At 38.5% G+C, this 12025-nt stretch overlaps 1 protein-coding gene across 1 annotated transcript in view; it reads left to right on the forward strand.

Moving 5' to 3' along the window:
* The first annotated feature begins 2002 nt into the window (after positions 1 to 2002).
* The window catches only part of Agbl4 (ATP/GTP binding protein like 4), a 1249712-nt gene continuing 1239689 nt past the window's right edge, over positions 2003 to 12025 (forward strand). The window contains exon 1 of the mRNA XM_032900331.1: positions 2003 to 2168. Within this exon, the coding sequence (XP_032756222.1) occupies positions 2135 to 2168 (34 nt within the window). The 5' untranslated portion in view covers positions 2003 to 2134. The remainder of the gene's footprint in view (positions 2169 to 12025) is intronic.

Genomic DNA, 12025 nt, shown 5'->3' on the forward strand with positions numbered 1-12025 from the left:
GCCCAGAGAAGGTGTCATTTTAGTAAGTGTTTACTGAGAGTGGGTGAATTCTACGTGGAATGCTTATTTGAAGAGAGGCACCCTAACTATGTAGTGGGAGGCTGCTGTCTGGATGTAGAAACCACAGGTAGTCCCTAGAAGGATAGACTATCAGGGACACTCTGGATGATATCATGGGGAAACTCGTTTCTGGGACCCTCTGTGGGATGCTCTTCTATGCTCTTTCCATGCTGTGCCATTTCATACAATAAATGTATGAAGTCTCTGGGGACTTCAATAAGAAGAAGTCTACATTTCCTCCTGAAATACTTCCAAAAGAGTATCTGGCACCAGGAGAACTGGATCTGGCAGCTAGCTCATTTTATAGGCATTTCATCTCCCTGCCCACCTGACGTTTTCTATCAGCCCTGTCTAAGAGAACCTTCGGTGGCGATGAAAGTGCTCTGCTCATATGCCGTCTGCTGTGGTAGCCATTAGCCACATGAAATGAGCTAACAGGCACTTGAAAGGTGGCTAATACAACCAAATTACTGGGTTCTAAATAATATTTGAAATAAAATTTGAGCAGCACAGCTCTGTCCTGTGTATATTTCCCTCTTTAGTCCTAGCATCTGCACAGCGTCTGTCTGGCTTCCAAGAGGCATCAGGAGATGTTTATTATTCTAAGCATACGAAGTTTTTAAAATTTTACTGGATTCATATTAAGCAAATGCAACCCTGTCCATCAGGCATTTGTGACACAGAGTAGCACTCGGATAGGTAATGCCTTTTTCTCGGTTTGTTGAAAAGAATACTGAGGCTCAATGAATTTCAGGCTTTTCCCCCAAGACTAACCTGTGCAAGGTCGAGGTGTTAATGGAACCCAGATCCTTCTCACTTTTTTTCTTTTCATCTCCCCATACTCAATGAAGTTCCTTTGTCTTGTTCAGCTCCAAACAACTCCACTTCCAAGGAAATTCTCACCAAGTCTCCCAGCTCTTACTTGTCACTTCGCTGGTCGTGTGGATATGTTGTGAATTTTAAACTGCCTGAGTGTCAAAGACATTTCTGATGAGTAGTTTCTATCCATATTCTATCAATATTTTTTAAGGCAACCAATTCTGAATGTTTACTCTTTTGGTAAAATATTTTTTTAAAAAGATTTATTTATTTACTTAATGTATATAAGCACACTGTAGCTGTCTTCAGACACACCCAACCCCATTACAGATGGTTGTGAGCCACCATGTGGTTGCTGGGAATTGAACTCAGGACCTCTGGAAGAGCAGTCAGTGCTCTTAACTGCTGAGTCACCTCTCCAGCCCCCTTGGTAAAATATTCTTATGGTGCCCTGTCTTATTCCATATTTTAGTGCAGGTGAATGAATATCGAATACATAGGCCAAGTCCTTAGCATTTTACCTAAAAAGCTTAATGATCTCTTTTCTTTTCTGCATCAAGGCATTTTCTCAAACTCTATAAGTCAGCTAGGCCCAGAAAAACAGAACTAGGAAATCAGAGAGAGTTTCATTTAAGCAACAGAAAGCAACCTACAGTCATTCTGATGGAAATGAAGAGACTAATGTCCCAGTTGCAGAGGAACCTAGAGCCAGGGTCCTTAGGACTTCTGTGTGCTTTGGTTGTGCTAATTACTCAATTAGTTCTCAATATTTGTAAGTTGAATACAGGTCACTCAGCATCTTCATGAAGGCAAGAACATTAAGGGAAGAAGTGCTGGGAAATTAAGAAACTTATCCTAGAGTACCTAGAGTAATCACCAACCTTAGAAATGCCCACCCACTCAGGCGTTTTGATTGGCACCCAGGTGCAATAAAGTGTCATCTTTGCAGACTTAGTTTCGCCCTGACAGAGGCGGCGGGGCATGCTCAATCCCCAGATTACTGTGGTTTGGGTGCGGGGTGCACCTAGGAGCTTGAAGGCAATGCGCTCGTGCGGGGAGGCGGAGCCTCGGCTGCACGCTCTCCTCTGCCCCGCCCCCTGCTCCTAGCCGGCCGCTCAGGGGCGGCTGGTTTCCCTGGCAACCGCTGCGCAGCGTCTTCCTGAGGGAGCCTTTTCTGTCAGCCCGCGGATCCCACCGCTCGCTCCCCAGGGCCCGGTGGTTTTAGCGTGGGCTCATTGACTGACAGACAACAAAAATGGCGGAGCGGAGCCAGACAGCGCCAGAGGCAGGTCTGTGAGGGCCGTGGAACAGGGGAAGGTTGAAGTGCCTGTCTTGGGCCTGAGGGAACTGGGAACCCTTCATCGCCCTATCCCTGAGGAGGCGCCCTTGTAGGGTACTGCAGTGGTTACTTCAGGGTCAGGGTTCACTGGGGGTGTGTGGTCACTCTCTTTGAGTGGCCAGCAGGGAATTTCAAAGTTCTGCTGATGGAGGGCTGTGGGGGGAGTGTGCACATTCTTGAGTGAGCATGGGCCAGAAGGGGCTTGGAGAGAAGTTATTGGACCCATAGTATCTAGTGGCACCTGTGATGGGGACTGAGTCAAAATCCAGGAAAAGGAGTGTGTTCAAACTCTTGTGGTACCTTGGAAGTCATCCCTGCAGGATATGATTTGGAATTGGAGAGAGGAAGCAAGTTTATGTGGAAGATATATTACCTCCATATGGGCTCCATAGAGGTGGAGGTTATACAGAATATTTGTGTTTGAGAGAACTCTAAAGTTCTAAGGGAGTCACACACAAAGTTTACAAATCTTCCTGTATGTCTTTAAAAAGACAAGACTTGAAGGGTCACCCAGCCAAAGGAGGCTGGAAGCTGTGCATAAGTGGATTTGGGGTCTTGAAGGTCATTTAAAGGGTTCCATGTCCTATCTCTGTATTAGATAGCCTTTAAATAGCAGGGATTCTGACAGGAATGGAAACCCAGGATCCTGTTTCTAAGGGTACTTCGTGGGTTTGGTTGGACTTAGAGCATTAGTAACCAACATGCTTTACAGGCTAATAAAATAAAGCAAGAGTCCTTTTGTATATAGGAGATTTATTTGTAAAACAGGCAGAGGACTGAACAGCAGAAACTTTAAGGGTTAATATCAGTGTTTGCATAGAAAATCAGTGACTTTGGGATATATAGATTGGTGGGTAGTTAAAGTGGGCTATATATATTACCCTATGTACATGTTAATTAGACATTATGAACTTTGCTTATAAGAGTGACCCAGTACCCACACACTACTGTGTGTGTGCATGCATGCCTGTGTTTGAATACACACACACACACACACACACACACACTAGTTATAAGGCTATACAGTATAGGAACAGTAACTATAAACTGTTTGAAATGATCAAGAATATTCCAAGACATTATTATTTTTAAGCTTCGTATGATTTCTATTAGATTGTCTTCTCTATTTCTTCTCTTCAATTTGCAGTTGTTGCTTTTTATGAAAATTTCTTTATGAACATGAACATTCTTATTCACTCATCCATTTAAAATGTTTACTAAATGCTAACTATCTGTCCAATACCAAGTTAGGCACTGCAAACTCTTTCCTCTTGATTCCCTTGATGTTTTTGACTTTTATACCACTTGAATCAATTATATAAGTAAATAGATTATTTTATCATTAATTATACCTCTTCTTTGACTAATCTATAAAGTGTATAGAGGCTTTGCTTTGTCTATTAATCTCATATGGTCTAGAACTAAATCTAGTGTATTATATGTTCTCAATGAAGAAACGACTGGATTGAATGGAAGTGATAGTTTACTGGAAAGGTGATAGAGATTGGATAAATGAAGAGAGCAAAGAGAAGTATAGGCAGAGAGAACCCAAGTGCAAAGACCTCAAAGCAAAAAAATATTAATATACTTTGCAAGGATCTTAAAGGAGACAAGTGTGGGTGGGAGCTCATGGGGCAATGGGAGGAGAGAGGTGGAAAGCTAAAGCCAGGTCTTATAGTACTGTAATTTTGTTCAAAATGTCCAAGGTTAAGGGGAAACTACAACCGTTTTTAAATGAAAATGTAGAATCACTAGAATAATTGAAAACAGTATTTCTGCTGTGGTAGAAAGTATTAATACAAGAGTGTCTATAGGAGAACCTGTTAGAAGATAATAGCAGGAATGAAGAAATGAGACACAGTAGATGAAATAGATAGAACTCAGTGCAATGGGAGATATCAGAGATTAATCATTTTCTATCTTTTTCCAATGAGGGTTGGTTGTGCTACTACAAAGATAGGGAACATTAAAATAGATCTTGGATAAGTTTTGAGGGAAGGTCACAAATTTAGCTTTTGACATATGAAGAGGGGGTAATCTTCAGCCACCCAAGTAAGTGGAGATATTGGCAAAGCAGTTGAATTTATATCTGAACTTGCATAGAGATTTCTATTTTGGAAGTGAGATAGTTATGTTATGAATGTGGACAATTGTGTAGAGGGAGAAAAGGCCCAGGGTCAACTGAGATATTTTAGTACTTTCCTGTGAGACTGAGAAGGTATGGCCAGGGAGAGTACAATCAAATGAGTACTTCAAGATAAGTAGACTAAGTACTTCTCAGTGATATGAAACGGGGAGTAGGAGACTAGGTCTAGCAACACTCAGGTCATTGGTTACTTTGCTATGAGAAAACTGATGATGGAAAACCCAGGTTAGCTATCTTCTAGCTTATTATGCCATCTCCATCCTTATTTAGTGGTTAATTTTAATTGTCAGTCTGATATAATCTAGATTCTAGTTTCTAGAGTAAACTGGAAAAGGAGTGTTAATGTTTTCTAGATAATGTGAACATGCATGTTATTAGCAATTGCTTTAGTATAAAGTTCACGTAGCAAAATAATAGCAGTGGGTTTTTACTAATGGAAGTAGCACAGATTGGTCTTGATGGGTAAAAAAAGAAGGCACAAAGTTGGGTGGATGGGTGAGGGAGATGGATCTGGGAAGAGTTGAGGAAACAGAAGAAAATATGATCAAAACATTATACAGCATGTCATACAACACATTCTAGAGCAACTCCTGGAGAGTTAAAAAAAGGACCATTGCTAGAGACGTCATAGAGCATTAGATAGAGGAACAGCAGGGTACAAGTGATCTGATGGAGAGAATAGGAAAAACATGGGTTCTAATTAGGGATGAGAGAGGGAGACAAATAAGGAAGGTAAAAATGAGAGTGTCTGAAAAAGTCATAATTATCTACCTAAAAATCCTATAAAACACAATATACATATATATGGCAGTATTACACACACACACACACACACACACACAAGTTTATTACACACACACACTTGAAAAGGCCTGGGTTTTGAAGAAGAACCTACAACCATCACTTTATTAAACCAACTTCATTCTAAATATCTGTCCTTATACCCCCATTAAGGAAACTTCTCTGTGTAACACATAGAGACTGGCTGTAAAGACAAGTCTTAACTGATACATCTTCAATACAACTCTTACAGCAAAGGCTCAGGGGTAAGGAAGAGGAGACAAAGACTGTAAGAGCCAGGGGATAAAGGAGTTTGCTGTGACATTGTGTCTTCTAGAAATGCTAGAAGCTACACCCATAAAGTCTCACCAACGTCACCAATCTGACTGCCGTAGCATAAGCTAAACAGGACAACAAGAAACATGCTAAATGGGTGAGGGAGATCTCAGCTCTATACAAAGAACTTCAGACAACCAAGGAATGCTGAGAGTGGGAGAACAAGTATTCTCTAGGGACGATCGTATCAATAGATTATCCAATATCAAACAACCCTGAAAACATACATGCAAGCAGACTGAGCAGACTGTATTTATGCATTTGGTAATACACACAAACACATACGTGCATGCGTGGGTGCGTGCGTGCATGTGTGTGTGTAATAGCAATTAATGAACAAAGAGACCATGAATTTGTAAAAGAGAAAGGAGGGGCATATGGGAAAGTTTGGTGGGAAGAAAGGGAAGGAAAACATGGCATAATCTGAAAAATAAAAGAAAATTTAAAAAGAAAGTAGCAGTGTAGACCAACCTAAAGAGTAATGTGGGTTGTATTATGAAAATGAGCCAGTAGAGCAAAAACTAAATCTCAGATCTTTAAAAATACTTCCTTTTGGGTCCCTCTCTAATAAAGAGAAGTTTCGTACTAATGCACATGATGATGCAACTTGTCTAATGGGCTTATTTTTACCGATGAAAAGATACTCATTGAGCCCATAAGAATGTGGCCCAGCAGGGTTAGCACAGTATTCTTCCTCTTATTGATAAATAACAGGCTTTTTAGAAGCTTTGTGAATCATCCAGGTTGAAAGGACAAGAAATGGGTGGCCTGAAGTAGAAAAAAAAAAGTCTGTGTTCTGTCTCAAATTCAAAACAAAAACCCCTACATTGTACAACATTCCTAATAAACCCTTGAAAATAAAAAGTCCTCCAAATTCCTTAAAAGACTATTTTATATTTTCATATCAAATACAAGAATTGTATTACTGGCAGAAATGTATACTTTTATTAATGTTAGTTATATAAATTTAAGAGCATTGCTGCTCATGAAAAGTAAAACAATCCTTGGAAGCATTTGAAAAATCACTAAATTCACTAATTCTAAAACCGTCTCTTCCTGTTACTTGAAAGTGTTATTCCTTTTGAAAAATATAAACAATTAAAATTTGAATAAACATTCAAAGTTGTTCATATAGTCTTCTTTGGGGTTCAAGGGCAATTTTATTAGTGTTGAAAAGAAAACATATTATAGGTGAGGTGAAAATCCTGGGAGGTGTCAGGAGGAAATGGAATGAGAGAAATAGAAATAGACTGCTTATTAAGAAAGAAAAGAAGGAAGGAAGGAAGGGAGGAAGGGAGGAAGGAAGGAAGGAAGGAAGGAAGGCAGGCAGGCACTCCTAAGGATGGAAGTTGGCTTATGAGCTGAGGAAAGGGCCCCAGAAACTTATTCATATATTTTTAGAGCCATATTGTTCTAATTTTTCATGTACAGCTTTCTCAGTTTTGAAAATGTTATTGCTATGAATTTCTAAGCAAATTTATCTTAAGCACAAAGTAATTATGGATGAGTGAATGTCTGACTACACTTGCCAGTCTTCTCTTTACTACCACATTAACTTCCATACACATCCAGAGTCTATTATTTCTAGATTTTAAGGTTTTTAAAATACACATTTATGATTTATATAGACAATAAAAAAGAGGTATAAAATGTGCCAGCTAAGAAACCAAATATATTATCAATGAAAAGGAATATTGCTCATCCTGAAAAACAGGAATGGGCTTCTAATATTCTACAAACAGGTTAACATTGAAATACTTTTTATATTTTGAAACTATAATTATATCATTTCCTCCTTTATCTTTCCTTCCTCAAACCTTGCTTTCTCCTTTCTCTCAACTTTATGATCTTGTGTTTTTCAGTATTTGAATAAAGATTTAATCTACACGGTCTGCACGTTACCTGTATTATGATTTTGGAAGTGACGTTGTGGATTTGGATAACCGATGGAGGGGCTCTTTCCTGGGGAAGACCATTTCCCCCATGCTGAGCATTCTCTAGTTTTCCCTAGTTCTTTGCCTAGGCTTGAGGCCCTGTGACCTGGAGCCCTTCCAAGTCAGCATCACCTGTTCCCTATGCTTATTGAAAGAGGACAGCAACAAAGACAAGTAATTTAAAAATTAATTTACATGAAAAGTCTAAAGAAGATATTATAGAAAGTAGACTGTTAGACTACCAATACTGGAGGAATGAGAGGACAGGAGGGTATACACAGCGCTTATGCCTAGAATAGTGGAAGTTCTAGGAGAAAGTTAATATATGCACAGTCCTGTCAGTGTGCTCAGTGTCACTAGATTGTACCTTTTTAGTGGATAAAGCTGTAAAATGTATGGTAAATGTATCACATATGAATAGTGTAAATAAATAATAATTTTATAGGTTCAAAAATTTATATAGAAATTATAAAGGAACAAAAGAGATACTGTAGTTCAGTCTGAGTTCTGGAAAGAAGAGAGAACTATTAACTAAATTGAAAAATGATCATTACCCGGATATATCTAGCTACCTTTACAGTGCCCAAGCCATAGCTTTACAATTGCACATTGAGTTATCAATCAATTTAGAGCCATAGAGAGTGGGAACATACACAAGACTCTTTCCTTTCTTTAGTGTATATCATTTTAGTAAAAAAAAAAAAGTGTCGGAGCAGGAAATTAAAAGGACCATACTGGTCTTTCCCATATCCATCCATTTTGTAGTCCATCATGGTTAAATCCCATTCTGGATGGTCTTTGTGGCCACAACTAGGATACACTCTTGGGAAAGTAAATATTAGCAAACTGACTTCAGGGTATTACATATTTTCCAATTGCATTTACAAGCAAAATATGGGGCTAATTATCTAAGCTTAGTTGTACCTATTTGTCCTAGTTAGCCTTAACTGTGAACTTGGTATAGCTTAGAGTCAATGAAAAGCCAGTCCCAATAGAAGGATTGACCAGATTAGATTAACCTGTGAGCATGTTTGTTGAGGATTGCTTTGATTGTTAATATTATAGGGTCCAGCCTAGTATGGACAACACTGTTCCCTTCATGGGTGGTCCAGAGCTGTATAAGAAAGCTGGCTAAGTATGAGCCTGTAAGACAGAAAACACTTTTCTTTCAAGGTTTCTGCTTCAAGTTTCTGCTTGATTTCTTTGATGGTAGGTTGTGACCCAAAAGCATAAGTCAAATAAATTGTTTACTTTGGTCAGACTCTTTTATCATAGCAACAGAGAGGAAACCATAACACTAAGCTGAAATTTATAATCAGTCCTTCAATATAATTTAGCAGAACAGTGTAAGGCAATTTTCTAGTAGGACTAACCTTTAATTTATGGAACCAAAACATTGCAGTTGTCAGCTTAGATGGTCTTAGCTCTTCATTTCAGTGTTCATAGCAACATAGTTGCATTAATGGGAAAGAGCTGAGATGTATCTCTCTTCTTTCTACCACACTGTATCATGTTTATCTTAGACTAGAGATTGAAAACTAACACCAGCCACAATGGATCAACCTATCGGATATATTTTGTTGGGCTGGGAAATATCTAAACAAGGGCTTTGTTATATTGTAATGATACTATGCTGAGGTCCAGCCTCAGCCTGAGAGAGGATCCTTCTTTTAGAAACTCAACTTTTGTTGTTTGCTTGTTTGAATAAGGCAGGTGTTTTTCCTGCATTTTGTTGATTGCATCTCTCTGGTATAGTATAACCTCCTCATGTTTGCATGTTTTGTATGAATTATTTGATATAACTAGAAATTTGACTGGGTTCGAACTTTTTTCAGAAGTATGCTTCCATCAAAAGCTAGCATTCATCTGGTTTTCTGTTTTTGTGATGCTGGAAGACATTGAACAATTATTAAGCAGTTATATATAATTCACATTTAAACATTAATCATTTAGGAGAATAAAGTAGGATTGAAATAAATGGCCCAGCTGAAGTTGAGAAATTTAAGGAAAAGAAAGCTAATTCATAAATGGTTTTATTAGGGAAACTGATGGAGTTGGTGGGTCTAAAGGTAGGCTTTAAAGAATGTGAATGATTCTGTTCAAAGGATATGATACATTAGCTGCTTTTGGTTAATTTTTACAGTGATAAAAAAATAACTAAAACCCCCAATTGTCTGCAACAAGAATCATTTATTTATTGCTAGTATTTACCTGTCCATTGTAGGTCAGCCTATCACCTTTTCCATGTACTCATGCGAGGACTCAGGTGATAGCATAGCTTCTACCTGGGATGTTTCTGGTCTCAGAAGAAAAGAGACAATCTTGGAACAGGATAATAGTTCTTAGAGTTCTATTTAGAATGATACATGCCATATCTAACATTTTATTCTTCCAAGTTTTAGGTTATGCTGATATCATTATCATCAAGCATATAGTCTTTCCTTAGGCTAGGGCATCAAGTATTTTTGTGACAGGAAAAAATGAGAGGTAAAAGGGTAATTTGGGTATGGAGAAACAGTTTTTGACATTCTCAGAAAATACCCAAGAACAGTAATTTCTAGGAAAGATCTATTTTGGCTTGTAGTTTCAGAGGTTTAGTCACGAGGACCACAGTGAGGCAGAGTATGTGATGTAGTTTATCTTAGGGCAGTTGGGAAGCAGAGAGAGATAGAAAAACAAAGAGAATGGAGCTGGGGTTAAGGCACGTCTCTAATAACCCACTTCTTTCAGCTTAACCCCTGTTGTGTGATGCTGTTCCCGGGGAGATGTGAACAGATGTCAAGTAGCACTGGATAGAGAACACACCAACACAAGGATATTGTCAAAATCCAACTGGATGAACCAATGAGTTTTTGGGGTGTTACTTATCGGTATATGGGTGAAGACCAGAAATGACCCAGTTACAGCTGCATCACCAGCATGAGTGACAGCTTACAAGAGCTGGGACTTGAGATGGAAAACCACTACACAGCCTATAGGCTCTCAACATGTTGGAAGTGTCCTTATGTTATGCTGCTCTGAGCCTCTTCCATAGCTCTGCTGGTCCTTGTTTCTTCTAGGCAGCCTAGGTGGTCTCTGTTGCTTCCAGGTTGGTAGGCTGGTCTGCTAGTCTTGTTAGGCAGCTCACTTTGTTTGAGAGCATCTTTGAGTAGCGCTTGATGATTAAGCACAGTTGAAGGAGGGAGGAGACCAATCCATCTGGTAACTTTTAGGTATTCCCTGAAGCTATTTTGAGTTACTTTGTGAGCTTAATGAGCTTCCCCCAGGATGGAATCTTGTCTTCCCCTTAAAATCAGGTTGTTTGATCTCCTTGCAACTATCCTATGTCTCAATGAGTTTCCCTAGAAGATGGAAGGTTTTAGTCTAAGAGGAAGCTGTTATAAAAGAACTCAACCTTCTATTTTTCACAATTTCTCAATAATGATGCTAAATTATAGATCCATCAATGTTTTAATACTTTCATTATGCCAGAGACATCATGCTTCAATCAGTCCCTAAAAACCCTATATCCGAATATTGTGTTGGGGAAGCCAGCACAGTAAGCCTCTGAGAGACATTGTAGCTCAAAATCATAACAAAGCATGAATTTTCATGATACATTTAAGTCTTATCAGAAATAGAAAAAGTATACTATCTGTGTAAAATAGAGATTGTAAAATTTAAAGTAAGGAAGATATCAACTCCTATTCAACTAATCTTTTAACACACTGAAGGCTTAGACTTCTGGCCTGAGAAAGTTGGAATGGAAACTTCTATCTTATTGCTGTCTAGGAAAAATACACCATGAACCACAAATGTAATCTACACAGATCATTTTAAATCTGCTAGTAGCTGCATTAAAATATGAAGACATGAAATTAATTTTAGTGTACATTTTAAAATTCAATGTATAGTAGTCAATGTTCTTATATGGTGGTATAGTTCATGGATAGAGCAAGTGATTGCAATATTCTGTTATATTTGTTGATAAATCATTGTTCCCAGCATCACAAGGATCTTTAGGACAGTTCATTATAGGCAGGGGAGCAATAGGCTAGTATTATGGCTTGTCTCCCAAAACAGAATACTTAACAAAGAACAGTAATGATCTAAAAGGAAGTGTGAAACTGAGAATGCTAGGCTTCAATTCTCCTAGAGAAACTATAGGGCAAAATACAACGTACAACCACCTTTTAAGATGACATAAAGGCAATTAGCATCCTGTGGGGAGAGCCAGACTTTTAATTAAAAATGCTATTGGAATATTGGAATAAGAAAAAGTTTAGGATATTAGGTAAGCTTAAAGAAGAAACATTCCCTTTGGACAGAACAATTAGATGGGCATAATAAATTATGTGATGAAGTAGTGACAATTTTATACCAAAGTCTCTTAAAGAATCCTCAAGTAAATCAGAGGTCCTAGGGATGGGACTTAGGCACCAGGAGCTTAGATGACAGCATTTATGGGTTAGAAATTAATGCAAAGTAGTTTCTGTGCTACTGGAAGCTACCATGCTAGTCAAGAATAGGACTCTGAAAATTTTGACGCTTTGTGGTGGTTGTCTTAAATGGGTGGGGATTAAATGACACCTGAAAGGGGAGGATTTAAATGAGAGGCCCTAGAATAAGAAA

The sequence above is a fragment of the Rattus rattus genome, chromosome 1 (genome assembly GCF_011064425.1).
Source record: "Rattus rattus isolate New Zealand chromosome 1, Rrattus_CSIRO_v1, whole genome shotgun sequence".
NCBI lineage: Eukaryota > Metazoa > Chordata > Mammalia > Rodentia > Muridae > Rattus > Rattus rattus.